Source organism: Cetorhinus maximus, chromosome 36, assembly GCF_964194155.1.
Source record: "Cetorhinus maximus chromosome 36, sCetMax3.hap1.1, whole genome shotgun sequence".
Lineage (NCBI taxonomy): Eukaryota > Metazoa > Chordata > Chondrichthyes > Lamniformes > Cetorhinidae > Cetorhinus > Cetorhinus maximus.
Window position 1 is genome coordinate 6,670,140 of NC_135914.1, and position 27,798 is coordinate 6,697,937.

The following is a 27,798-nucleotide window of genomic DNA, read 5'->3' on the forward strand; positions in this document are numbered from 1 at the left end:
AAATCCTGGAACTCCTTTCCAAACAGCACTGTGGGTGTAACTACACCGCATGGGCTGCAGCGGTTCAAGAAGGCAGCTCACCACCACCTTCTCAAGGGCAACTAGGGATGGGCAATAAATGCTGGTCCAGCCAGTGAAGCCCGCATCCAATGAGTGAATAAAAAAAAAGTAATGGAATCTTCCCTCGGAAGAACAGTTGTACTACTAGAGGAGGATAAAAGTAAATTCTGGAGGGCTGTGGCTTACCTCTTGGATTAGTCCCAGGAAAAGGGAATGGACCTTCAAGGTATCATAAGTTAAGGGGACTCTTGAGAGGAGGGGGGGGGGGGGGGAAGGAGTAAAAAAGTAGAACTAATTTTATACCATACATCTTTATAAGCTATAGTGTTAAGTTAACAGCACTTGCTTTGTTCAATTCTTATAGACAATAAAGTTTATTTTTGTTTAAATGTGTGAAATTCTGTGCCATAGTTCTGTCAGTAAATTGCTGGATGTTCAATTTCTTTGTTAAACGTTAATGGTCCCTAACAGATTGTAACATTAGAAAGATGCTGCAGAACTGAGCAAGCCTGGTTCTGTTATGCAGAGGTGCATGTTTTTAATGAGGTCACATGAACAGGCTGGTAAAAGCAGATGGAATCAACCCACATTGGCAGATCTGGGACACGTGAAAGCCTCAGCAGCAGTGCCACTGCAGACAGTCTGCTCAGAGAGCCTGCCTCAGCTAACAAGCTATGGGGTTGTGTGCAGGGGGAACAGCCTAATCAATGGGCACTCTGAGCAGGTCCGTCAACAAGGACAACAGTCCAGCAGGCAGGCAGTCACGTTCAGGGCGGCTATTAAAAACACAAAGGGAAGCCAAGCTCAGGAACCTCATGTGGGGCCTCAATGGGCTCACTCTGCAGTGAACAGATGGAAGACAGCACTTGAGAGAGTGCAGGAGAGAGGAGGGGGAAGGGAAAGAGAGAGAATGTGAGACAGCATGCAAAAGAGAGAGAACGTGTGATTGAGCGTACGCACAAAGTAACAGAAAAAGACCAGGACAGGGAGAGACCGGGGCAGGGAGAGACCGGGGCAGGGAGAGACCGGGGCAGGGAGAGACCGGGGCAGGGAGAGACCGGGGCAGGGAGAGACCGGGGCAGGGAGAGACCGGGGCAGGGAGAGACCGGGGCAGGGAGAGACCGGGGCAGGGAGAGACCGGGGCAGGGAGAGACCGGGGCAGGGAGAGACCGGGGCAGGGAGAGACCGGGGCAGGGAGAGACCGGGGCAGGGAGAGACCGGGGCAGGGAGAGACCGGGGCAGGGAGAGACCGGGGCAGGGAGAGACCGGGGCAGGGAGAGACCGGGGCAGGGAGAGACCGGGGCAGGGAGAGACCGGGGCAGGGAGAGACCGGGGCAGGGAGAGACCGGGGCAGGGAGAGACCGGGGCAGGGAGAGACCGGGGCAGGGAGAGACCGGGGCAGGGAGAGACCGGGGCAGGGAGAGACCGGGGCAGGGAGAGACCGGGGCAGGGAGAGACCGGGGCAGGGAGAGACCGGGGCAGGGAGAGACCGGGGCAGGGAGAGACCGGGGCAGGGAGAGACCGGGGCAGGGAGAGACCGGGGCAGGGAGAGACCGGGGCAGGGAGAGACCGGGGCAGGGAGAGACCGGGGCAGGGAGAGACCGGGGCAGGGAGAGACCGGGGCAGGGAGAGACCGGGGCAGGGAGAGACCGGGGCAGGGAGAGACCGGGGCAGGGAGAGACCGGGGCAGGGAGAGACCGGGGCAGGGAGAGACCGGGGCAGGGAGAGACCGGGGCAGGGAGAGACCGGGGCAGGGAGAGACCGGGACAGGGAGAGACCGGGACAGGGAGAGACCAGGGCAGAGAGAGACCAGGACACTGAGCAACGCACAGAAGGGAAAGCAAGAGGCAAACAGGATGGTAATGGCAAGAAAGAAGCTGAGACAGTATATCTGAGAAAGAAAGACAGTGAGCGAGCGGGCATGAGGGGGTGAGAGGGGCGGCGTGAGGGGGCACAAGGGGCGTTGCAAGGGGCGGTGAGGGGGCGAGGGGGGGTGAGGGGGGGCAAGGGGGGCGGCTAGAGGGGGGGGCGAGAGAGGCGGCGAGAGGGACGGCGAGAGGGGGGCGAGAGGGAACGAGAGGGAACAAGAGGAGGCGAGAGGGGGGGCGAGAGGGGGGCGAGAGGGGCAGCGAAAGGGGGCGAGAGGGGCAGCGAAAGGGGGCGAGAGGGGCAGCGAGAGGGGGCGAGAGGTGCAACGAGAGGGAGCGAGAGGGGGCGAGAGGGGCAGCGAGAGGGGGCGAGAGGGGCAGCGAGAGGGGCAGCGAGAGGGGCAGCGAGAGGGGCAGCGAGAGGGGGCGAGAGGGGGCGAGAGGGGCAGCGAGAGGGGCAACGAGAGGGAGCGAGAGGGAGCGAGAGGGGCAACGAGAGGGGCGGCGAGAGGGGCGGCGAGAGGGGAGGCGAGAGGGGCGGCGAGAGGGGCGGCGAGAGGGGCGGCGAGAGGGGCGGCGAGAGGGGCGGCGAGAGGGGAGGCGAAAGGGGCGGCGAAAGGGGCGGCGAGAGGGGCAGCGAGAGGGGGGGCGAGAGGGGGGGGCGAGAGGGGGGGCGAGAGGGGCAACGAGAGGCGGCGAGAGGGGCAACGAGAGGGGGCGAGAGGGGGCAAGAGGGAGAGCGGGGGGGGCGGTGAGTGGGGGGGCGAGAGGGGCAGCGAGAGGGGGCAACGAGAGGGGGCGAGAGGGGCAACGAGAGGGGGCGAGAGGGGCAACGAGAGGGGGCGAGAGGGGCAACGAGAGGGGGCGAGAGGGGCAACGAGAGGGGGCGAGAGGGGCAACGAGAGGGGCAACGAGAGGGGGCGAGAGGGGCAACGAGGGGGGGCGAGAGGGGCAACGAGAGGGGGCGAGAGGGGCAACGAGAGGGGGCGAGAGGGGCAACGAGAGGGGGCGAGAGGGGCAACGAGAGGGGGCGAGAGGGGCAACGAGAGGGGGCGAGAGGGGCAACGAGAGGGGGCGAGAGGGGCAACGAGAGGGGGCGAGAGGGGCAACGAGAGGGGGCGAGAGGGGCAACGAGAGGGGGCGAGAGGGGCAACGAGAGGGGGCGAGAGGGGCAACGAGAGGGGGCGAGAGGGGCAACGAGAGGGGGCGAGAGGGGCAACGAGAGGGGGCGAGAGGGGCAACGAGAGGGGGCGAGAGGGGCAACGAGAGGGGGCGAGAGGGGCAACGAGAGGGGGCGAGAGGGGCAACGAGAGGGGGCGAGAGGGGCAACGAGAGGGGGCGAGAGGGGCAACGAGAGGGGGCGAGAGGGGCAACGAGAGGGGGCGAGAGGGGCAACGAGAGGGGGCGCGGTGAGAGGGGGTGAGAGACAGGGACAGAGACAGGGATAATCTGACCTTCCTTTGAACGTGTATGTTTAACCCTCAATGTTGCCATTTAAACACGGCCTATATTATCCAGCAGCGCAAAGGTTATTATAAAACTTATCGACCTCACACACGTCCCCCTCTCTCGACCGGGCTGACAATGAAGACATGTCACTCGTTCTGCCTGTGCTGTCTGCGGCTATCACTCTTTTGACTGCTCAGACTCTGCACAGGGGGTGTCCGAGTATTTTCTGTGCCTCCCCTCCCAAACAGCAGCAGCTAGAGCTGGGGCTGCACTGTCCCATTATAGAAGGAGGCGATAGGATCAAATTCTTACTTCATTTCTGAAATAAGAGGCTTAGCGTCAACCTCACTCAGCCCTCAGGTCTCCATCCACTCCCCAACGCCTTCTCACCAATAACTGTCTTTAACATCACGGGAGCAGAGTGAACCCTTCAGCCCCTTGAGCCTGTTCCGCTATTCAATACAATCGCGGCCGGGCTATCTCAATTGCAACATCCCAGGTTCCTTCAGCAACTCAAAATCTATCAATCTCAGCCTTGAATATACTCAATAACTGAGTATCTCTGGGGTAGAGGATTCCAAAGATTGACAACACATTCCCAGTGAAAAGATTTCTCATCTCCCTGAACCTGTGACTGTGACCCCACCTAGTGCTGGAGTCTCCAGCCAGAGGGAACAGCCTGTCTGCCTCTACCCTGTCTCAGCATCTCTCAGGTTTCAACGAGAGCGCCTCTCGTTCTCCTAAACTCTCATAGAGAATCACAGAGGGGAGGCCATTCGGCCCAACGCATCTGCACTGGCTCTCCCAATGAGCACTGCACTTGCTGCTCTCCCCCACCTTCTTCCCCATAACCATTCGCACGTTCTTCCTTTTTGGATAATAATCCGATCGCCTTTTGAACCTGCCTCCCGCCACACACTCAGGCTTTAAAGTTCCAGACTTTACCCACTCGATGCGTTTAAAAAGTTTCTCCTCGTGTCGCCGTTGCTTCTTTTACCGATTACCTTAAACCTGGGCCCTCTCGTTCTCGATCCTTCTGCCAAAGGGGAACAGTTTCTCCCTGTCGACTCTGTCCGGACAGACCCCTCGTGATTTTTAATACCTCTATCAAATCTCCTCTCAACTTTCTCTCCTCCGAGGGGAACGGTCCTAAATTCTCCAGAGGGCATAAGGCCCCTTTCTGCTCAGTCTCCCCTCACAGGGCAAACCTCTCGACCCAGGCGAGTGGCTGAGGGTCCCGGGCCTCTGCTGGGATAAGAGCAGGGCAATCTCCTGGCGTGCTGTTCCTCAAACAACACCAGCAACAGGTCGGATAAAAGCAAAACACTGCCGATGCTGGAAATCTGAAATCAGCACAGAAAAAGCTGGAAAAGCCCAGCAGGTCTGGCAGCGCCTGCAGAGAGAGCAAGAGGGCTGAGGTTTCGAGTCCGTATGACTCTTCTTCAGGACTAAAGAGAAGTAGAAATGGGATGGATTTTATACTGTTTAAGAGAGGGGGTGGGGGGCAGGTGGAGTAAAATAGGAGGTCAGGGGTAGGTGGGAGCTATGGAGAAATTTGACAGTGATGTCATGGACACAGGACAAAGGCAGTGTTAATGGTAATGTCGAAGACTCAAGCTGGTGCTGATAGTGGCATCTCCACAGACACTGCCAGACCAACGGCAGGTCAAATGCTGAACCCTGCTATTGATGGGAGCTTCCTGAATGCAAATTGGTCAGCCCACTCAGAACAGCAGACCACTTCAAACAACAACAACAACTACTTGTATTTATATAGCACATTTAACACAGTGTTATGTCCCAAGGGGCTTCACAGGAGGAGTGTGAATCAAAACATAAAAAAATGACACCGAGCCACACAGATACTAGAACAGGTGATCAAAAGCCTGGTCAAAGAGGGTACGTTTTAATTAAGGAGCATCTTAAAGGAGGGAGAGAGACGTTAATGTTGAACTTGTGTGTTGCAATGAAATGCATGCTTTAAATTTCTCATTCAGCACAACTGCCCCCAGTCGGGGAAGGATTAGGGAATCATTGTAAGAGCGTATAAACCAGCTCGCTCGGTGCCTGGGAGAGTCTGTGACTTTACTTTGCTTGGAAATAAACCTGTTTTAAGGTACAGGCTAGCTTCAGTCTCATTGATCCTCAACATACAGTTATTGGGATTAACAAAGAGGGATGGTAGGCTAGGTTTGGCTGTGATCGTCAGCGCTCATTCACGTGCATCACAGAGCCAAGGTCAGCCAGTTGGTCAGCTGAGCAAGGTAAGGTGATCAGCGCCTACGGAACCTGCACCCCAGGAACAGGGAAAGGAATGGTGGAGTGAGGAAGAGGAGGGTTTGCACGTCATATTTTGCAGGGGTCGCACACCGGTGTTCCAAAGTTGAGAGTTATGACAAGGAACCACTCCCACCCCGCCACTCGTTCTTACCGCATTGCCTGAGGGGTATTAAACGTGTTGTGAAGCTGCTCCTGGGCATCGTCATCTCCTCCTTCCTCCTCTACATCTGGGACACCCATCTCATCCTGAAACTACAGAGAGACAGAGAGAGAGAGAGAGAGACAACAAGAATGTCAGAACCCACGACCCCACCCCCAAAAGGAGCAACCTAGATAGTCCACGTCACAGAGAAAAGCGATATCAAATTTCTCCTACTCTGCCGACAAACGCAAGCATTGTTTTTAAATGTAGAAGCTGAGACAGAGTTCAGAAACTCGTATCACAGTGCTGCCTAGTGTCCAGAGCCTGCCACCACAGCGTTACTGTTTACACACAGGATTTTCATTCTAAACAATAATTCTGAAGCCTCAATAAGAAATGTTGACAACAGGAGCGTGACCTAACACGGTGAGACGTTAAGAAGCTGTGTATGTACCCAACATCTTTTAATTGTTAACTGCCACTTCATTTTAAAATGCATTAAAAATCCTCCCTCTGCATTCTTTCAATTTTTTCCATTGTAAGTTCCTCCATCCACATTCACAATGGTAACTGCCTATGTAAACATGTCACAATGTAATGATACCCTCCCGCCAGCGGAGGTGCACTGTACAACATAACACAATTACTGAGGTGGGAGGGAATCTGACCAAGGCTTTGTACAAATGAAGCATCATTGCCTCCTCTTCTACTCCCATCAGTTCCCTGGGCGAAAAGCCAAAAATCCATTTGTTTCTTTGACTAGTTTTTAATATCTGCGCTTGAGCTATTAGTGATTCAGAAAACATTCTAATTCGCCTTTTTTCAACTTGACAAAAGTTGAAAGAGGAGCGGGCTCTGTCACGAGGGCTTCTACTGTCTTGCTTCGTAAAGTGAGAAAAGAAGTGGTGGTGGTTTGTAAGACAGAATCCTGTTCTTCTGAACCCCAAGGTGAGTGCTGCCACTCACTAACAGTGAGCCGCTGGATAGGAGACGCTCTGGGACATGATGAGGCACCGCATAAAGCAAGGTGACAACTCCAGCATCACCTGCAAGTACTCCTCTAAGTCACCCACCATTCCAACGTTGACCTTACATCAGTGGTTCCTTCACTGTCGCTGGGTCAAAATCCTGGAACTCCCTCCCTAACAGCACAGTGGGTGTACCTACACCACAGGGACTGCAGCGGCTCAAGAAGGCAGCTCACCCACCACCTTCTCAAGGGACAATTAGGAATGGGCAATAAATACTGGCCCAGCCAGCGAGGCCCACAGCCCATGAAAGAACTTTAAAAATGCAAAACTTCTCTTTTATTCCTCCAGCCTATTCCTCAGGACGCTTTCCATCATTTTATCAGCTACTCGATGCTAACCTAAGCTTGTTTTCCAATTAGTCTTTTGTGATATGTGGGTCCCTGGCAAGGCCAGCGTTTATTGCCCATCCCGAATTTCCCCTTGAGAAGGTGGTGGTGAGGCAGAGCAGTATATCAATCTCTGCAACAGGGTTAGACCTGGAGCCCTATGTGAGTTGGCACGTTGAGAGCGCGCGCGAGAGAGAGAGTGTGAGCGGGGGTGAGGGGGTGTGTGAGAGAGAGAGACACAGAGAGAGTTAGAGAGAGAGAGACAGAGAGACACAGACAGAGAGGCAGACAGAGAGACAGACACACAGAGAGACAGACACACAGAGAGACAGACACACAGAGAGACAGACACACAGAGAGAGACAGACACACAGAGAGAGACAGACACACAGAGAGAGACAGACACACAGAGAGAGACAGACACACAGAGAGAGACACACACAGAGAGAGACACACACAGAGAGAGACACACACAGAGAGAGACACACACAGAGAGAGACACACACAGAGAGAGACACACAGAGAGAGACACACAGAGAGAGACACAGAGAGAGAGAGACACACACAGAGAGAGACACACACAGAGACACACACAGAGACACACAGAGAGACACACAGAGAGACACACACAGAGAGACACACACAGAGAGAGACACACAGAGAGAGACACACAGAGAGAGACACACAGAGAGAGACACACAGAGAGACACACACAGAGAGAGACACACAGAGAGAGACACACAGAGAGAGACACACAGAGAGAGACACACAGAGAGAGACACACAGAGAGAGACACACAGAGAGACACAGACAGAGAGAGACACACAGAGAGAAAGACACAGAGAGAGAGACAGAGAGAGAGAGAGACAGAGAGAGAGAGACAGAGAGAGAGACAGAGAGAGAGAGACAGAGAGAGAGAGAGACACACACAGAGAGAGACACACAGAGAGAGACACACAGAGAGAGACACACAGAGAGAGACACAGAGAGACACAGACAGAGAGAGACACAGACAGAGAGAGACACACAGAGAGAGACACACAGAGAGAGACACACAGAGAGAGACACACAGAGAGACACACAGAGAGACACACAGACAGAGAGAGACACACAGACAGAGAGAGACACACAGAGAGAGAGAGACACACAGAGAGAGACACACAGAGAGAGACAGACAGAGAGAGACAGACAGAGAGACACACAGACAGAGAGAGACACACAGAGAGAGAGAGACACACAGAGAGAGACACACAGAGAGAGACACACAGAGAGAGACACACAGAGAGACACACAGAGAGACACACAGAGAGACACACAGAGAGACACACAGAGAGACAGACAGAGAGACACACAGAGAGACACACAGAGATAAACAAAGGGAAGAAAATCATAAGGGAAAACAGGTTTCAAAACTTACCGTCTCGAACAATTCCTCCATAAGCTCATTCACCTCCTTTTCTGGAGGGAGACAGTGGAAAAGGGAAGACTATTAGCAAACCTGCAGCATCCCACTGATCCACAAATTCAAAGAAACTGAACTCCAACATATTCCTGCTCACAGTTATCACAATGGGGTGGGGAAAGGAGGATGGAGGGGGAGTGGGGGGGAAAGGAGGGAGGGAAGGAGGGGGAATGGGGGGAGGGAAGGAGGGGGAATGGGGGGAGGGAAGGAGGGGGAATGGGGGGGGAGGGAAGGAGGGGGAATGGGGGAGGGAAGGAGGGGGAATGGGGGGGGAGGGAAGGAGGGGGAATGGGGGGGAGGGATGGAGGGAGAATGGGGGGAGGGAAGGAGGGAGAATGGGGGGAGGGAAGGAGGGGGAATTGGGGGGAGGGAAGGAGGGGGAATGGGGGGAGGGAAGGAGGGGGAATGGGGGGGAGGGAAGGAGGGGGAATGGGGGGAGGGAAGGAGGGGGAATGGGGGGAGGGAAGGAGGGGGAATGGGGGGGAGGGAAGGAGGGAGAATGGGGGGAGGGAAGAGGAGGAATGGGGGGAGGGAAGGAGGGAGAATGGGGGGAGGGAAGGAGGGAGAATGGGGGGAGGGAAGGAGGGAGAATGGGGGGAGGGAAGGAGGGAGAATGGGGGGAGGGAAGAGGAGGAATGGGGGGAGGGATGGAGGAAGAATGGGGGAGGTAAGGAGGAAGAATGGGGGAGGGAAGGAGGGGGAATGGGGGGGAGGGAAGGAGGAAGAGGATGGAGTGGGTGGAGAGGGGATCGGAAGGGGGGGTGCCGGAAGGGAGGTGGGGCCAGAAGGGGGGGGCCGTGGGGTAGAGGGGGTAATGCCCCTCCCCCATTTACTGCCCTCTCCCCCAATTACCCCATTTACTGCCTCTACCCCAATTACCCCATTTCCTGCCCCTCCTCCCAATTCCCCTATTTCCTGACCCCTCACCCTCAATACCCTAATTTCCTGACATCCTCCCCGAATTACTTCCCCCTTCTCCCCGAATCCCCACACAAGGCATCGAGTTCTCCGTACTGGTAATCTGCACAGCCCGGTCGTTCCGAAAATCCTCCATGTCCGGCTCATCGAGGTCTTCCAGGAAGTTGTATTCAGGATCATCCTCATCATCTGGACAGGGACGGGAGACAGGGAACAGTGCAAAGAACAAGGGAAGAAATCAGAACCTCTCCAGTCAGCAAATTTCACCCTCACACTCCCACATTGACAGCGTCACCTCAGGTTACTGTCTCTGGACAGTGCGGCACTCCCTCAGTACTGACCCTCCGACAGTGCGGCACTCCCTCAGTACTGACCCTCCGACAGTGCGGCACTCCCTCAGTACTGACCCTCCGACAGTGCGGCGCTCCCTCAGTACTGACCCTCCGACAGTGCGGCACTCCCTCAGCGCTGACCCTCCGACAGTGCGGCACTCCCTCAGTACTGACCCTCTGACAGTGCGGCGCTCCTTCAATAGTGCACTGAGGGAGTGCCAGCCCATAATGTGTCTCTGAAGTGGGGTTCAAACCCACAACTTTGTGACTAGGAGCAGACAGCTACTCCGCTGAGCTTCAATGGGCATCAGTAGTTAAGTGATCAGGTACACACTACTTTACAGACTGCAGCTGTGCTGTCTTCTAGGGAATCGCTGAGTATTCGCAGGGGCTCACTCCTAGAAGGAGGCAAGAAAACAGAGAAGATAAGTCACCTTCATCCCCATAGGCTCACCTTCGTAATCCAGATCATTCATCACAGCCTTCATCCAGCTCTGCCAGTATACATCGTCCTGTGTGCCCTGATCGTACATGTCCGCCGTGGTATCGGGCGCTTTCAGCTCCGCTTCCAGCAGCCCCAGGGACACGTTGGTGAGGGGCCACTTTGATCGGGTGCGGTACGCAATCAAACGGTCATCGAGGGACTAACAAGAAAGCCAGAGCAACGCTGCGGTCAATAGGCTTTACCTGAAGACGACAGTCTCTCATCCTTCCCCGCTCCCCCAGCCCAATCTCCCCTGTAACTCGCTGTAACGGGGCCCGGATCCCTCCCAGAGCCACAGCTCGCTCTCCCAGAGTTGGGCCCCCGGCCATCTTTGACTGAGTTCTCACACACCCTCCACACCGGCAAGGAGAGAAACCTGCATTTCTACACCGACTTCCCACCATCGGGGGGCTCTCCCCACGGCGCTTTCAAAGCACAGCCACTGTTGTCACAGAGGGAAATCAGCAACCAATTTGCGCACAGCAAGATCCCACAATCAAGCAACGTTGGTTGAGGGATAAGTATTGGCCCCAGGACACTGGGGAACATTCACCCCCACCACCCTCCCAGCTTTTTTTTTTGAAATAGTGCAATGGGATCTTACATCCAAGAGGGCAGAAGGGGCCTCGGCTTAACAGCTCAGCCGACAGGCGGCCCCTCTGACTGAGCAGGGCTCCCTCAGTACGGCGCTGGACTGTCAGCCTGAATTTGTGCACTCGCGTCTCCGGAGAGAAGGGTGCGTGAACCAACAACCTCTGACTCGAGGTGAGAGAGAGAGCTCCCTACTGAGGCACAGCTTAGACCTTTCCAGCAGGTCATGGGGGGGAGTGCCTTTAACCCAGACCCGTGGGAGCGATTCTTCAAATCTAATCATCAGCACAACAGTGAACAAAGGCTAAGTAGGATCTTTGAATGGCGAGCAGGGGAGTACCGGGAGGGGGGAACAGCTTCAAGCGGGGCCAATCCAAGCACAAGTGCAGTGTCACCCCTGCCACCTACTCCGAAGGAACAGCCCAGTCTTGCGGAGAGGTAACAGGGGTATGTGAATGAGAATGGGCACCCGATGGCAGAAGGGAGGCACAGGAGCTCTTCGAGGGGGATTAGCCAAACTCCTCCGAGATCTCTGCGCTCCGCCGATTCCAACCACTTGCACATCCTCCGGTTCCCATCCCTCCGCCAGTGGATGGTGGGAAGATGGTGTAGAAATGCAGGTTTCTCTCCTTGCCGGTGTGGAGGGTGTGCGAGAACTTAGTCAAAGATGGCTGGGGGCCCAACTCTGGGAGAGCGGGCTGTGGCTCCGGGAGGGATCCGGGACTACCTGGGTACCCAAGCTCTGGGATTCCCTCTCTAAATCTCTCCCCCTCTCTCCTCCTTTAAAGACATTCCTGTAAACTGACCTGTCTCGGAGCTTTTCGTCACCTGTCCCTAATATTTCCTGGTGTGATTCAGCGTCAGAGTTTGTCTGATGTACAAGCCTGTGAAGCGCCTGGGGTTATTTTAGTAGCCTAATGGTGCTGCATATATAAGTGTTGCACTGTTGCTGTTATTAAGCTGATACCCCCCCGGGGAGCACGGAGTGGTCTCTGTACCTGGTAGGAATCCATGCAGACCTCGTTCGACGCCAGTTCCTCGTCCACAGCATGAAGCTTTTCCATGAAGCTGCTGTCCCTGGTGGGCCTGTGTTTGGCTTTGGGCGGCAGCGGCGGTGGCCCCATGGGAACCGTCTCCACGCTGAGGTGCCTCGCGGCCAGGCTGACCCCCTTCTCCTTCTCGGACGCACCCGGGAGCTAAAAAAAACATGGGAGCGACGGAGACCAAAACGTCACGCAACACGACCCAACCGAACCCGCTTTTCCTTTCAAAAGCCTTATTTTATATCCCTGCAATATCACAGGATAGCACAGCGCAGGAGGCCATTCTACCCATTAAGCAGGCGCTAGCTCTTTCGGAGAGAAATCCGGTTTGAGCCGCTCCCTGGCTCTTTCCCCAGGCTCCTGCAAGTTTCTCCCCTTCAGGTATTTATCCCGTTGCCTTTTGCAGATTCCGGTTGGATCTGTATTCCTCACTCTTATCACACAGCGCATTCCAAATCCTAGCCGCTCGCCGTGGTCAGGCTGTTCCTCATGACGCCTCTGGCTCTTTTCGCCAGACACCGTAAGTCTGTGCCCTCTAGTGATCAGCCCATCAGCAATTTCTCCTCGTTTACTTCACCTAAACACCTCACGATTTTAAACGTCTCCGTCAAATCTCCTCTTAACCTTCTCTGCGCTCAGGAAAACAACGTCAACCCCTCCACAAGACTGACATCCCTCAGCCCAAGAACCATTCTAATAACGTATTGTAATAATCTTATTCTGCACTCACTGCTGATATTTTTGCCATTATAAATTTTTACGTCCACATTGGTATGGCAACCGGCTTTGTAAGCGTCACACCTTCACCAGTGGTGACTTTAACAGCGCCTCCATTGACCGGAGGGTATCATTACAGTGTGACATGTTTACATAGGCAGTTGCCATTACAAGTGCAGAGGGAGGGATTTATTTCGGATTCACAAAAACAAGGCCAAAACACATAACCTTAACATAGCTTTGCTTCAGATTTCCAGCCATCCACAGTACTTTGCCTTTAGCTTTGGCCTTAAAATAGGGTTGTTTAGCCTGCAGTCATCCTCATCCAATTTATCTCCGGGGCTTCAACAACGAGACGGCAGAGGTTTAAAGTGATTTGAATAAGAAGCAAACGCGACGTGGGGAAAAAAACTTTTCCACACAGCGAGTGGTTGGGGTCTGGAATGCATTGTCCGGACGTGTGGTGGAGGCAGGTTCAATCCAGGCATTCAAGAGGGCATTAGATAATTATTTGAATAGAAGCAATGCGCGAGGGTACGGGGGAAAAAGGCAGGGCCGGTGGCACTAGGTCATAACGCTCGTTTGGACATGACGGGCCGAACGGCCTCCTTCTGTGCTGTTAAAATTCTGAGATTCAACCTGAAAACTGTAATGTCTGAGAGAGATCACAGAGAGTTAAAAATCATATCCAGAGACCTCCTGTTATTACGATACTTTGTCATACTTCTAACAACATTTAACACTGAGCTTGTCAATGTAAATATTGAAAATGGGAATCCTGTATGTAAACAGTAATACACCTCTAACAGTACAGTTGCCAGCTCTGGCCACTAAGCTGTGCTGTGAAGCAACTTTCTGAAGTCGCCCTCCCGACTCTGTCTCCACATGCTGCATAAAGAATGTTTACACTCAAAAAATGGCCAAGAAAGTAGCAGCAGATTCTCTAAAATAGTAGCCGCCTGGACAAAGTAGCCCCTTGTTCTGCAGCCCATCTGCCTTAAATACTCACTCCCTCCACCACCGACGCACAGTAGCGGCAGTGTGTGTACCATCTACAAGATGCACTGCAGCAACTCACCAAGGCTCCTTAGCCAGCACCTTCCAAACCCACGACCTCTACCACCTAGAAGGACAAGGGCAGCAGACACATGGGGAACACCACCACCTGGAAGTTCCCCTCCGAGCCCCTCACCACCCTGACTTGGAAATATATCGGCCGTTCCTTCACTGTCGCTGGGTCAAAATCCTGGAACTCCCTCCCTAACAGCGCTGTGGGTGTACTTACACCACAGGGACTGCAGCGGCTCAAGAAGGCAGCTCACCCACCACCTTCTCAAAGGGCAACTGTGGATGGCCATTAAATGACAGCTTATCAGCAACATGCATATCTCCGAAACGAATTCTTTGAAACACAGAAAAACAAGGGCCAAGAAATTAAACACACACACAGACAGACACAGGCGGGCGGACAGAGGCACACACAGGCAGGCACAGACAGACACAGGCATAGACAGACACAGGCACAGACAGACACACACACACAGACAGACACACACACACAGACAGACACACACACACAGACAGACACACACACAGACAGACACACACACAGACAGACACACACACAGACAGACACACACACAGACAGACACACACACAGACAGACAGACACACACACAGACAGACACACACACAGACACACACACACACAGACAGACACACACAGACAGACACACACAGACAGACAGACGTTTCAACTTGCAGGACCAACCAGGATTAGGGGTCATCAATAACTGATGGTCACCAATAAATCCAATGGAGAATTCAGGAGAAACTTCTTTACCCAAAGAGTAGGGGGGAATGTGGGATTCGCTCCCACAGTGAGTGGTCGAGGTGAATCGCAGAGATGGATTGAAGGGGGGGAAGCTGGATAAACACATGAGGGAGAAAGGAATAGAAGGATACGTTGATGGGGGGAGATGAAGAGGCAGCGGGAGGGAGCTCGTGTTGAGCAGAAACACTGGCAGGGAGCAGCTGGTCTGAGACACCTGTTCTATGTTGTCAAAACTTTTGTAAGTTAATCCACTCACCTCAGCAGAGGCACTGTCCTCCTCGGTCTCCAACGCCTCCTGCCTGGACCTCGGTCTGCGGCCTCCGGCAGGAGAGGAAGTGGTACTCTCTGCGTCGCTCTCCATGAAGCCCTGTAACAGATGGAAAGTGGATAGCAGGAAGGTGAGGAAAGTAAGGGAACAAAGAGGCAGAGCAATGACACACACCGGGAGGCGGTGTGGGTGGAGGAGGGGGGGGTGGCAGCCAGCAGCTTCTGCCTGTCGCTGGATCCCAGCCAGCTATACCCTGAATGCCCCTTTCTGATCGTTCACCTCTGAGGGTGGAAGAAAACAGCGCCTCCTCAAGGCAGATTCCTCAATTACAACAAGGGGTAACTATCCTGGTTCCTAAACTGAACAAAGCTGCAGAGATAAAAACCGAGTGTCGTATATCTGACGGAGGATGGACATTACCCTGATTCCCTATCTTTCAGAAACTGACCTGCACTGTTTCCCTTCCCACTCATGAATTGTGGTTCTTTCAACTCCTGCTTATTTTTTGTTTCTACAATGATCCATTTTATATTCTTCCTGTGAGCACTTAGGGAGCCAGAGTTTTTGGAAATCCCTCTCCCATCTTCATCCTCCATTTTCCCTCTCCTGAAAACATTCTCCTCCCCGCACCAGCTCCAGGCACCCTACCCAAGTAAGCAGGCTATTTGGCCATGGGGGCTATCACAGTTGAGTTTAATTTGAATCCCCTCTTCCCCCTCTCCACACAGCCAGCCGGCGTCAACAGGATAGTCATCAGCGGCAAGCACTGTGGTTGGTTTTAACCCGCTCCCATACTGAGATCACACTGACCCCTCCTACCCCCACCCTGCCCTCTCCCCCTCAAATCCTTTAAGTTGCAGGACTGAGGTCGGCTAGCTCAGCACCGAGATAGAAGCAGGGAGCTTAGTGCTTCAGGGAAGGAGACGTCCCCCATCTATCCTGCTCGCCTGAGGCGTTTACCCAACCTGTACATGATCCGAAACTCTCCGGCCTTTAGAAGATGATGTCATCCCATTGAAACCTACAGGGTTGGGAGAGGGTTTTGACAAGGTAGCTGCTGAGACACTGCTTACCCCATCACTGGGGGGGGTCTAGGATCAGAGGGATAAGGGTTCGACCATTGCATGCCAAGGTGAGGAGAGATTTCTTTCACCCAGAGGGTGGTGAATCTTTGCAATTCTCTACACGAGGGGGCTTTAGAGGCTCAGTCATTGAGTATGTTCAAGACTGAGGTTGAGATATGTTAGGATACCGAGGGAATGGAGGGACATGGGGATAGGGAGGGAGAGTGGAGTTGAAGGCAAGGATCAGTCATGGTCTTATCAACCGGTGGAGCGGGCTTTGAAGAGCTGTATTCTTCTCCTGTTTGCTATGTTCTTCTCAACCACTGGTTTGCTGGGAGAAAATGGAGTCAACACCAGCTTCCAGGGAGGGCCTCTCCCCAGGCCGGACACACCTCACTCTCAAGCTCAAGAACAGTTTTCCTCTATAGATTCAGTACACTCGAATCTGCAAGAAATCTGTGACAGAGGTGCCCTAACAGCCCAAGAGCCACCATCCAGCCTCTCATATGCACAAATCCCAACCAGGATACTGCAGGAGGGAGGGGTGCACACAAACATGCTGAGGGGGGGGTGCACACAAACATGCTGGGGGGGGGGGGGGGGTGCACACAAACATGCTGAGGGGGGGTGCACACAAACATGCTGAGGAGGGAGTGCACACAAACATGCTGGGGGGTGCACACAAACATGCTGGGGGGGGGGTGAACACAAACATGCTGGGGGGGGTGCACACAAACATGCTGCAGGTGGGAGGGGCTGTGACAGGAGGAGTTACCTCTTCTGTAGTTTCATCTTCTTCCTCCTCCTCGGGTCTGTACTCTTCATCAGACGAATCTTCCTCCTCCAGAGGGATGTCGATAAACTGTGGAGCCTGCAGGACACACAATCCTATTTCAGAAGGAGCAGAGGATCTCTCCCTCGGTGACTCAAACTCACTCCCTCTCCCTCGGTGACTCAAACTCACTCCCTCTCCCTCAGTGACTCAGACTCACTCCCTCTCCCTCAGTGACTCAGACTCACTCCCTCTCCCTCAGTGACTCAGACTCACTCCCTCTCCCTCAGTGACTCAGACTCACTCCCTCTCCCTCAGTGACTCAGACTCACTCCCTCTCCCTCGGTGACTCAGACTCACTCCCTCTCCCTCAGTGACTCAGACTCACTCCCTCTCCCTCAGTGACTCAGACTCACTCCCTCTCCCTCAGTGACTCAGACTCACTCCCTCTCCCTCAGTGACTCAGACTCACTCCCTCTCCCTCGGTGACTCAAACTCACTCCCTCTCCCTCGGTGACTCAGACTCACTCCCTCTCCCTCAGTGACTCAGACTCACTCCCTCTCCCTCAGTGACTCAAACTCACTCCCTCTCCCTCGGTGACTCAGACTCACTCCCTCTCCCTCTGACTCAGACTCACTCCCTCTCCCTCGGTGACTCAGACTCACTCCCTCTCCCTCAGTGACTCAGACTCACTCCCTCTCCCTCAGTGACTCAGACTCACTCCCTCTCCCTCAGTGACTCAGACTCACTCCCTCTCCCTCAGTGACTCAGACTCACTCCCTCTCCCTCAGTGACTCAGACTCACTCCCTCTCCCTCAGTGACTCAGACTCACTCCCTCTCCCTCAGTGACTCAGACTCACTCCCTCTCCCTCAGTGACTCAGACTCACTCGCTCGCCCTCAGTGACTCAGACTCACTCGCTCGCCCTCAGTGACTCAGACTCACTCGCTCGCCCTCAGTGACTCAGACTCACTCGCTCGCCCTCAGTGACTCAGACTCACTCGCTCGCCCTCAGTGACTCAGACTCACTCGCTCGCCCTCAGTGACTCAGACTCACTCGCTCGCCCTCAATGACTCAGACTCACTCCCTCTCCCTCAGTGACTCAGACTCACTCCCTCTCCCTCAGTGACTCAGACTCACTCCCTCTCCCTCAGTGACTCAGACTCACTCCCTCTCCCTCAGTGACTCAGACTCACTCCCTCTCCCTCAGTGACTCAGACTCACTCCCTCTCCCTCAGTGACTCAGACTCACTCCCTCTCCCTCAGTGACTCAGACTCACTCCCTCTCCTCAGTGACTCAGACTCACTCCCTCTCCCTCAGTGACTCAAGACTCACTCCTCTCCCTCAGTGACTCAGACTCACTCCCTCTCCCTCAGTGACTCAGACTCACTCCCTCTCCCTCAGTGACTCAGACTCACTCCCTCTCCCTCAGTGACTCAGACTCACTCCCTCTCCCTCAGTGACTCAGACTCACTCCCTCTCCCTCAGTGACTCAGACTCACTCCCTCTCCCTCAATGACTCAGACTCCATCCCTCTCTCTCAGTGACTCAGACTCCATCCCTCAGTGACTCAGACTCCATCCCACTCACCCAGTAGCTGAGACTCTATTCCTCTCCCTCACAGTGACTGAGACTCAATCCCTCTCCCTCGTTCAGTGACTGAGACTCGATCCCTCTCCCTCACAGTGACTGAGACTCGATCCCTCTCCCTCGTTCAGTGACTGAGACTCAATCCCTTTCCCTCACAGTGACTGAGACTCATTCCCTCTCCCTCAGTGACTGAGACTCAATCCCTCTCCCTCACAGTGACTGAGACTCGATCCCTTTCCCTCGTTCAGTGACTGAGACTCGATCCCTCTCCCTCACAGTGACTGAGACTCGATTCCTCTCCCTCAGTGACTGAGACTCGATCCCTCTCCCTCGTTCAGTGACTGAGACTCGATCCCTCTCACTCACAGTGACTGAGACTCAATCCCTCTCCCTCACAGTAACTGAGACTCGATCCCTCTCCCTCACAGTGACAGAGACTCGATCCCTCTCCCTCACAGTGACAGAGACTCGATCCCTCTCCCTCACAGTGACTGAGACTCAATCCCTCTCCCTCACAGTGACTGAGACTCAATCCCTCTCCCTCACAGTGACTGAGACTCGATCCCTCTCCCTCAGTGACTGAGACTCGATCCCTCTCTCTCGCTCAGTGACTGAGACTCGATCCCTCTCCCTCGCAGTGACTGAGACTTAATCCCTCTCTCTCTCGCTCAGTGTCTGAGACTCGATCCCTCTCCCTCGCTCAGTGGCTGAGACTCGATCCCTCTCTCTCGCTCAGTGGCTGAGACTCGATCCCTCTCTCTCGCTCAGTGACTGAGACTCGATCCCTCTCCCTCGCTCAGTGACTGAGACTCGATCCCTCTCCCTGACTCAGTGGCTGAGACTCAATCCCTCTCCCTCACAGTGACTGAGACTCGATCCCTCTCCCTCACAGTGACTGAGACTCGATCCCTCTCCCTCACAGTGACTGAGACTCGATCCCTCTCCCTCAGTGACTGAGACTCGATCCCTCTCCCTCACAATGACTGAGACTCGATCCCTCTCCCTCACAGTGACTGAGACTCAATCCCTCTCCCTTGCAGTGACTGAGACTCAATCCCTCTCCCTCGCAGTGACTGAGACTCAATCCCTCTCCCTCACTCAGTGACTGAGACTCGATCCCTCTCCCTCACTCAGTGACTGAGACTCGATCCCTCTCCCTCGCTCAGTGAATGAGACTCGATCCCTCTCCCTCGCTCAGTGACTGAGACTCGATCCCTCTCCCTCGCTCTGTGACTGAGACTCAATCCCTCTCCCTCGCTCAGTGACTGAGACTCGATCCCTCTCCCTCGCTCAGTGACTGAGACTCGATCCCTCTCCCTCGCTCAGTGACTGAGACACGGTCCCTCTCCCTTGCTCAATGACTGAGACTCGATCCTTCTCCCTCGCTCAGTGACTGAGACTTGATCCCTCTCTCTCGCTCAATGACTGAGACTCGATCCCTCTCCCTCACAGTGGCTGAGACACGGTCCCTCTCCCTCGCTCAGTGACTGAGACTCGTTCCCTCTCCCTCACTCAGTGACTGAGACTCGATCCCTCTCCCTCACAGTGACTGAGACTCGATCCCTCTCCCTCACAGTGACTGAGACTCGATCCCTCTCCCTCACAGTGACTGAGACTCGATCCCTCTCCCTCACAGTGACTGAGACTCGATCCCTCTCCCTCACAGTGACTGAGACGTGATCCCTCTCCATCGCTCAGTGACTGAGACTCGATCCCTCTCCCTCACTTGGTGACTGTGGTAGTTTCCTTTTGTTCTCGTTGTCCTCTGTTGAAATTATTCTGTACTGGGTGGGCAGCTGGTCAGTGCCTCCCTAAATCCAGTAATGAAGCTGTAATAAACACAGTCAATCTCACAAACCTTGGACTCTTTGCTCTTCTTAATTGGTGAGATATTCCACGTCGGGGGGACCTGCAGAGGGATAAAGTCAGACCAATGACTGTCTGTCACACCGAGGCGAGGTACATATTTAGACCCCATTCCCTCACTCCTGACCTCACTGTGTCCAGCTCTGCACATCTGCCCCACACTCCCCCCACCCTCTTGCACAAGTTCTGGCTAGATGACCGTGAGGGGTATCATCCCCTCACTCTGCAAGCACTCACTTCCACTTCCAGCAGGAGTCACGGGATATCCAATGGGGAACCGTTTCCTGATACCCCACACGACCAGGACATTTCTGAGCCCCCGCAGGACAGAGTTTGGCCCAGCAATATGTTAAGTGCTCTGTTTTATACTGACGAGGAACGAGGAACAGAGGAGAGGGAGCGAGCTTGAGGGGTCCAAGTGGAAACCCCCAGTCCAAAAAACAATTTAAAAAGCGAATGGAACCTTGGCTTTTATTTCACGGGGGCTGGAATACAAAAGGACTGGAAGTTATGTGACAGTTACACAAAGACCTGGTCAGATGACTGTGTGGGGGGTGCGGGGTGGGGCATTCCATCTGTCACTCCACCTGCAGTGACTGCATTCACTTCCAGCCCCTGAGCCTCCAGGAAGGATGTATTGGCCGTGGAGGGAGCGCAGGGCAGATTCACCAGAATGATCCTGGGGCTGAGAGGGTTAAATTGCAAGGACAGGTTGTACAGAATAGGCTGGTGTTCCCTTGAGGTAGCGGATTACTGGGTAATCTGATTGATGTGTTTAAGATGATTAAAGGATTCAACCGGATAAAGAGAAACTATTTCCTCTGGTGAGGTGGGGGCGGGGGGGAGAGAGAGAGAGAGAGAGAGAGAGAGCAAGAGAGGGAGAGAGAGAGAGAGAGAGAGAGAGAGAGCCCAGAACAGAGAGCCAGGCCCCTCCACGGGTGGTGTCGGGAAGCACTTCTTCACACACAGGGGGGAGTGGAAATCTGGAACTCTCTCCCCCTGGAAACTGTTGACGCTGGTCACAGGGGACAGGGGTTGTCAATGGTAAATGTCAAAGCCAACATGCGTAGGTTTTTTTGTGGGGTAAGGGGGTTAAGGAGTAGGGAACCAAGGCGGGTAAATCAGCCCCGAGGAGATTGAATGGCAGAAGAGGCTCGAGGGGTGGAAAAGGCCTCCTGTTCCTATGACAAGGGCACTTTGTAACAATGGTTTGCTCTCCATATGAATGAGGCATCAATGGGTCTTTTTCAGGTTGGCAGGATGTAACGAGTGGTGTGCCACAGGGTTCAGTGCTGAAGCCCCGACTGTTGACAATTTATATCAATGACTTGGGTGAAGGGACTGAAGGTATGATTGCCAGGTTTACTGATGACACAGAGACAGGTAGGAAAGTAAGTTGTGAAGAGGACATTAAGGAGTCTACAAAAAGATATAGATCAGTTAAGTGAGTGGGCAACGATCTGGCAAATGGAGTATAATGTGTGAAAATGTGAAATTGAAGATTTTGGCAGGAAGAATTAAAAAGCTTATTATCTAAGCAGTGAGAGATTGCAGGGCTCTGAGCTGCAGAGGGATCTGGGTGTCCTAGTGCGTGAATCACAAAAGATCAGTATGCAGGTACAACAGGTCATTAGGAAGCTAATAGAACATTATCATCTATTGCGAGGGGAATTGAATGCAAAAGTAGGGAGGTTATGCTTCAGTTATACAGAGCACTAGTGAGACCACATCTGGAATATTGTGTATAATATTGGTCTCCTTATTTAAGGAAAGATGTAAATGTGTTGGAAGCGGTTCAGAGAAGGTTTTCCAGACTAATACCTGGAATGGGCAGGTTGTCTTGTGAGGAAAGGTTGGACAGATTAGGCTTGTATCCACTGGAGTTTAGAGTAAGAGGCGACTTGATTGAAACATGTAAGATCCTGACAGGGTGGATGTGGAGAGGATGTTTCCTCTTGTGGGAGAATCTAGAACTAGGTGGGGTCACTGTTTAAAAATAAGGGATGTCTCACTTAAAACCGAGATGAGGTGAAATTTTTTCTCTGAAGATTGTGAGTCTTTGGAACTCTCTTCCTCAAAAGGCGGTGGGAGCGGAGTCTTTGAATATTTTTAAGGCAGAGGTGGATAGATTCTTGATAAGCAAAGGGATGAAAGGTTATTGGTGGGGTTGGCGGGAATGTGGAGTTGAAGTTACAACCAGATCAGCCATGATCTTATTGAATGGCGGAGCAGACTCGAGGGGCCGAGTGGCCTCCTCCTGCTCCTAACTCTTACATGCGTATGTATGTACATACTAACCATGCCCATCACTACAATACATCCTCAGCAACGCCACACAATGCCTTGGGTAGTCCAGCATTTCTAAGTGACAGGCATATATTATACTATTAGCTGCTGTTTCGATGGACACACGTCTAATCGACATTAATCAAGCTCTGGGTGAGTCCAGTCAGAGGTGAACTCCTACACCCAGTCTCCAGAGTTGAATGTCAGGACATGAACAAAGAGGCATGCGTTTGTGTGCACACCGCACACACAAACCCTTCATTATCTCCAAGGCCTCAGTCAGATCACCACCCCCCCACTCCCCTCAGCCTTCCCTTTCCCAGGGAAAAGTGCCCCAGCCTGTTCAATATGAGGCAAAAACTGTCAGTTCTGGGTATCATTCCTCTCAATCTCTTTAGCACCCTCTCCAGCATCTCTACGTCCTTGGTATAGCGGGGAAACCAGAACCATGCACAATACTCCAAGAGGTCCAACCCGGGTTCGATACAAGAGTAACATCAATTCTCTGCTTTTCAATTCTATCCCCCTCACCCCCCTGCCCGTTGTTTACATTGCTTAGGGTTTACTTTTTAAAAAGCCTGTTAATCTACCTCACTACTTTCAGCAGTTAGTCTATCTGGGACCCGTGACTCCTCTACCCCAGTTAGACACTTCAATTCCAAAGATCACCCGAGTAAAATGCACTGACTTACACTTTTCAAACTTGAAGGATGGGTGAGGGGGCAGGAGAGAAAAAGAAACTCTAAAAAAAGCCTAGCAGCAAAAACAAATAACTCACCACTCCTTTCTCGACAACCTCCTTGAGTTTGGAGCGAGTCATCTTGGGTTCCTGAAAAGAAAAGGTGAAGTTAAAACTGCACAGTAAAGATAACCAAGATCGCAGACCCTGTCTCTCCTGATGTCAACACAACTCCATCACGTGACAACCTCACCATCGGGATGGCAGGCCCATGTTCCCCCCCCCCACCCCTTATATATCGACTTTGCCTCCTCGGAGAGCATGGCCGCCCGCCTCGGCTTGCAGGGCTCCTGCTGCTCGTGCCCGTTCAGCCAGAACAGAGGACAGACGTGCACACAATAGGCACACCCAGACACAGACAGACACACACACACAGACAGACACACACACACAGACAGACACACACACACAGACAGACACACACACAGACAGACACACACACAGAGACACTCACAAACAGGTGTGGCTGCTCAGTGTCGAAGATGGCCGCTTTCATCATGGCCACTACATGCTCATTTGTGATCACCTCCTGCAAGAGAAAGGTCACATCATTAACAGACTCATTTCGTTAATGCCTTCCCCTCCCTTTTAACACAACTCTGCTGATTCTGGCTGGGGTAGAGCTCAATGGACACAGGCCTCCCCATTATCCCACTGAGCAGTCAAAGCGTGAGCCCTCCCTATCTCTGTAACCTCCTCCAGCCTCTACATCCCTCCCTATCTCTGTAACCTCCTCCAGCCCCTACACCCCTCCCTATCTCTGTAACCTCCTCCAGCCCCTACACCCCTCCCTATCTCTGTAACCTCCTCCAGCCTCTACATCCCTCCCTATCTCTGTAACCTCTTCCAGCCCCTACACCCCTATCTCTGTAACCTCCTCCAGCCCCTACACCCCTCCCTATCTCTGTAACCTCCTCCAGCCCCTACACCCCTCCCTATCTCTGTAACCTCCTCCAGCCCCTACACCCCTCCCTATCTCTGTAACCTCCTCCAGCCTCTACATCCCTCCCTATCTCTGTAACCTCCTCCAGCCTCTACATCCCTCCCTATCTCTGTAACCTCTTCCAGCCTCTACATCCCTCCCTATCTCTGTAACCTCCTCCAGCCTCTACATCCCTCCCTATCTTTGTAACCTCCTCCAGCCTCTACATCCCTCCCTATCTCTGTAACCTCTTCCAGCCTCTACATCCCTCCCTATCTCTGTAACCTCTTCCAGCCCCTACACCACTCCCTATCTCTGTAACCTCTTCCAGCCCCTACACCCCTATCTCTGTAACCTCCTCCAGCCCCTACACCCCTCCCTATCTCTGTAACCTCCTCCAGCCCCTACACCCCTCCCTATCTCTGTAACCTCCTCCAGCACCTACACCCCTCCCTATCTCTGTAACCTCCTCCAGCCCCTACACCCCTCCCTATCTCTGTAACCTCCTCCAGCCCCTACACCCCTCCCTATCCCTGTAACCTCCTCCAGCCCCTACACCCCTCCCTATCTCTGTAATCTCCTCCAGCCCCTACATCCCTCCCTATCTCTATAATCTCCTCCAGCCCCTACATCCCTCCCTATCTCTGTAACATCCTCCAGCCCCTACACCCCTCCCTATCTCTGTAATCTCCTCCAGCCCCTACACCCCTCCCTATCTCTGTAACCTCCTCCGGCCCCTACACCCCTCCCTATATCTGTAACCTCCTCTAGCACCTACACCCCTCCCTATCTCTGTAACCTCCTCCAGCACCTACACCCCTCCCTATCTCTGTAACCTCCTCCAGCCCCTACACCCCTCCCTATCTCTGTAACCTCCTCCAGCCCCTACACCCCTCCCTATCTCTGTAACCTCCTCCAGCCCCTACACCCCTCCCTATCTCTGTAACCTCCTCCAGCACCTACACCCCTCCCTATCCCTGTAACCTCCTCCAGCACCTACACCCCTCCCTATCCCTGTAACCTCCTCCAGCCCCTACACCCCTCCTTATCTCTGTAACCTCCTCCAGCCCTTACACCCCTCCCTATCTCTGTAACCTCCTCCAGACCCTACACCCCTCCCTATCTCTGTAACCTCCTCCAGCCCCCTACAACCCTCCCTATCTCTGTAACCTCCTCCAGCCCCCTACAACCCTCCCTATCTCTGTAACCTCCACCAGCCCCTACACCCCTCCCTATCTCTGTCACCTCCTCCAGCCCCTACACCCCTCCCTATCTCTGTCACCTCCTCCAGCCCCTACACCCCTCCCTATCTCTGTCACCTCCTCCAGCACCTCTAACCCAATTCCGGCCCCTTGCCCATCCCCAGATTTCCATCGCTCCACCACTGGCGGCCGTGCCTTCAGCTGTTTGGGCCCTGAGCTCTGGAATTCCCTTCCTAAACCGCTCCGTCCCTCTCGCGCTCTCTCCTCCTTTAAGATGCTCCTTAAAACTGACCCTCTGTGACCAAGCATTTGGCCACCCCGTCCCAATATCTCGAGTGGCTCGGTGCCAAACATTTTTTTTCCCCTAACGCTCCTGTGAAGCGCCTTGGGATGCTTTGCTACGTTAAAAGGCGCTACGTAAATGCAAGCAGTTGTTGTTGGCAGGCTGTTTGGCCGTGGAGAGTATTGTAGCGGCTGGTACTCACGTGTAGGATGTTGCGCACGTTGATGGCCGTCAGGTTGTGGTGCTTTGCCCCATCCTCCAGCGCTCGCTCAAAACTGTCGTCCAGCTGGATGTCACAGTCCGCCCGGCTTTCCTCTGCACTCTTCCCCTCTTTCATCTTCCTCTCCCGTTTCAGCACCTTCTTCCTCCTCTTCTTTGTCGCACTCTCCCCCTCCTCTGCAAAGCACCGCAGCAAAAATAAATAAGTAAAGAAGTGCGGGCACCATGGGTTTCACATTCCTGAGCAAGACTTGGGGAAATAGGAGGATTAGGCCATTGCCTCCCCCAGTCAGTTAGATCATGGCTGATCTACAACCTCAATTCGCCTTCCCACCTGCTCCCAAAATCCACTGATTTCCCCTGGTGCCAAAAAATCTACCCCATCTCAGTCACGAATATACTTGCTGACTGACCATCCACAGCCCTGGCGGATAAAGAATTCCAAAGATTCACAACCCTGGGAGCGACGAAGTCTCTCCTCGTCTCGGTCGGAAACGGCCGACTCTTTGTCCTGAGGCTCCCCCAGCCAGGAAGAAACAGCCCCACAGCAGCTCACTGGGTGTCTCATTGGCAGGTGTCACGACAGGACCAGGAAAAGAGGAGGAGGAGGAGGAGGAGGAGGAGGGAGGTTCAGGTCACTGCTTCGCAGAAGTGCAAAAGAGTTCAGACCTTCAACTTCCTAGGGCCAGAGAAACTGCACGTCTCCTATATTCGCTTATTATGCGAGTGCTTCGTCTGTCATGAAGCTACTAATGTAGATAATATTTTGGAAAATATCGTTCTTTTAAAATAGAGGTTTAGTCTGCAGGTGTGTCTTAATTGGACTGAAGCCAGCTAGTCTGGGTGCTTTGATGTGTACCGGTTTTGGGACGTAAGGGAGATGGCGTGCATTTGCATTTTTTGAATAAAGCATTTAAGAAGTGGGGTGAAAACTGACACCTTTCTAGCAGAGACCAAGCCATATGCTTATGTTACTAATAAAGTTGGTACTATGAAAGGGGTTTTATTGTTAGAGAGGTTTAGTTCAGAGGTTGTTGATACAATGAGAATTAACACTCAATGGGCAGCGCTCGGTGTAGAGCAGAGGCAATGTGAGATCAAAAGGCAGCTGTCGGCCTCCACCTCTCCCCACAGGAACCAAGTGGAAAAATCCTCATTTTGAATTTGTACGGTGAAAATGCTTTGCCTGGTGTCTGGTTAAGTCTATGGGTTGCTGTTGCCTTAATGGAGATTAGTTTGGGAGTTTGTTAAAAGTTATGATAGTGGCAATTTGTAGCCATGCGTATATATATTTTAATCTGTGTAAATTAATAAAATGTTTCCTTTAGCATAATGTAAAACCTTGAGAACTGGTGGTCTGATTCCTGAATTTAGAGTCGCACCGCAAACATAACACTTAAAATTATAGGTCATGACAGTTGTCTAAAATTTCCCTCTGGGATTTTTAAATAACTCAGCTTTACCAACTGTGTCGGTCATAACACATCGCTGAGTGAAGGAATCTCTCCTCCTCTCAGTCCGAAATGGCCGACTATTTACAGGGGGATTCAGGAGCGAGCCCCTGGTTTTATGGAGGAGCCCAAGGTTTTCCATCAATTATAGTCAATCCTCGGGAGTGGGTCAGTATTAACACGGGGGTCCCCGGGAGTGGGTCAGCATTAACATGGGGGTCCCCAGGAGGGGTCAGCATTAACACTGGGGTCCCCGGGAGTGGGTCAGCATTAACACGGGGGTCCCCAGGAGTGGGTCAGCATTAACACAGGGGGTCCCCGGGAGTGGGTCAGCATTAACACGGGGGTCCCCAGGAGTGGGTCAGCATTAACACTGGGGTCCCCGGGAGTGGGTCAGCATTAACATGGGGGTCCCCAGGAGTGGGTCAGCATTAACACAGGGGGTCCCCGGGAGTGGGTCAGCATTAACACGGGGATCCCCAGGAGTGGGTCAGCATTAACACTGGGTTCCCCGGGAGTGGGTCAGCATTAACACAGGGGGTCCCCGGGAGTGGGTCAGCATTAACACTGGGGTCCCCGGTGGGTCAGCATTAACA

At 53.5% G+C, this 27,798-nt stretch overlaps 1 protein-coding gene across 3 annotated transcripts in view; it reads right to left on the reverse strand.

Annotated features, from left to right (window-relative positions):
* gon4lb (gon-4 like b) overlaps window positions 1-27,798 on the reverse strand; it is a 74,840-nt gene that overhangs the window by 38,885 nt on the left and 8,157 nt on the right. For all 3 annotated transcript variants that reach the window (XM_078534112.1, XM_078534111.1, XM_078534110.1), the window contains exons 4-14: window positions 25,735-25,928; window positions 23,580-23,654; window positions 23,165-23,215; window positions 20,093-20,143; window positions 16,645-16,740; window positions 14,794-14,904; window positions 11,942-12,139; window positions 10,323-10,512; window positions 9,633-9,725; window positions 8,574-8,614; window positions 5,809-5,909 (exon numbers count right to left, since the gene is read on the reverse strand). In XM_078534112.1, the coding sequence (XP_078390238.1) occupies window positions 5,809-5,909; window positions 8,574-8,614; window positions 9,633-9,725; window positions 10,323-10,512; window positions 11,942-12,139; window positions 14,794-14,904; window positions 16,645-16,740; window positions 20,093-20,143; window positions 23,165-23,215; window positions 23,580-23,654; window positions 25,735-25,928 (1,201 nt within the window). The remainder of the gene's footprint in view (window positions 1-5,808; window positions 5,910-8,573; window positions 8,615-9,632; window positions 9,726-10,322; window positions 10,513-11,941; window positions 12,140-14,793; window positions 14,905-16,644; window positions 16,741-20,092; window positions 20,144-23,164; window positions 23,216-23,579; window positions 23,655-25,734; window positions 25,929-27,798) is intronic.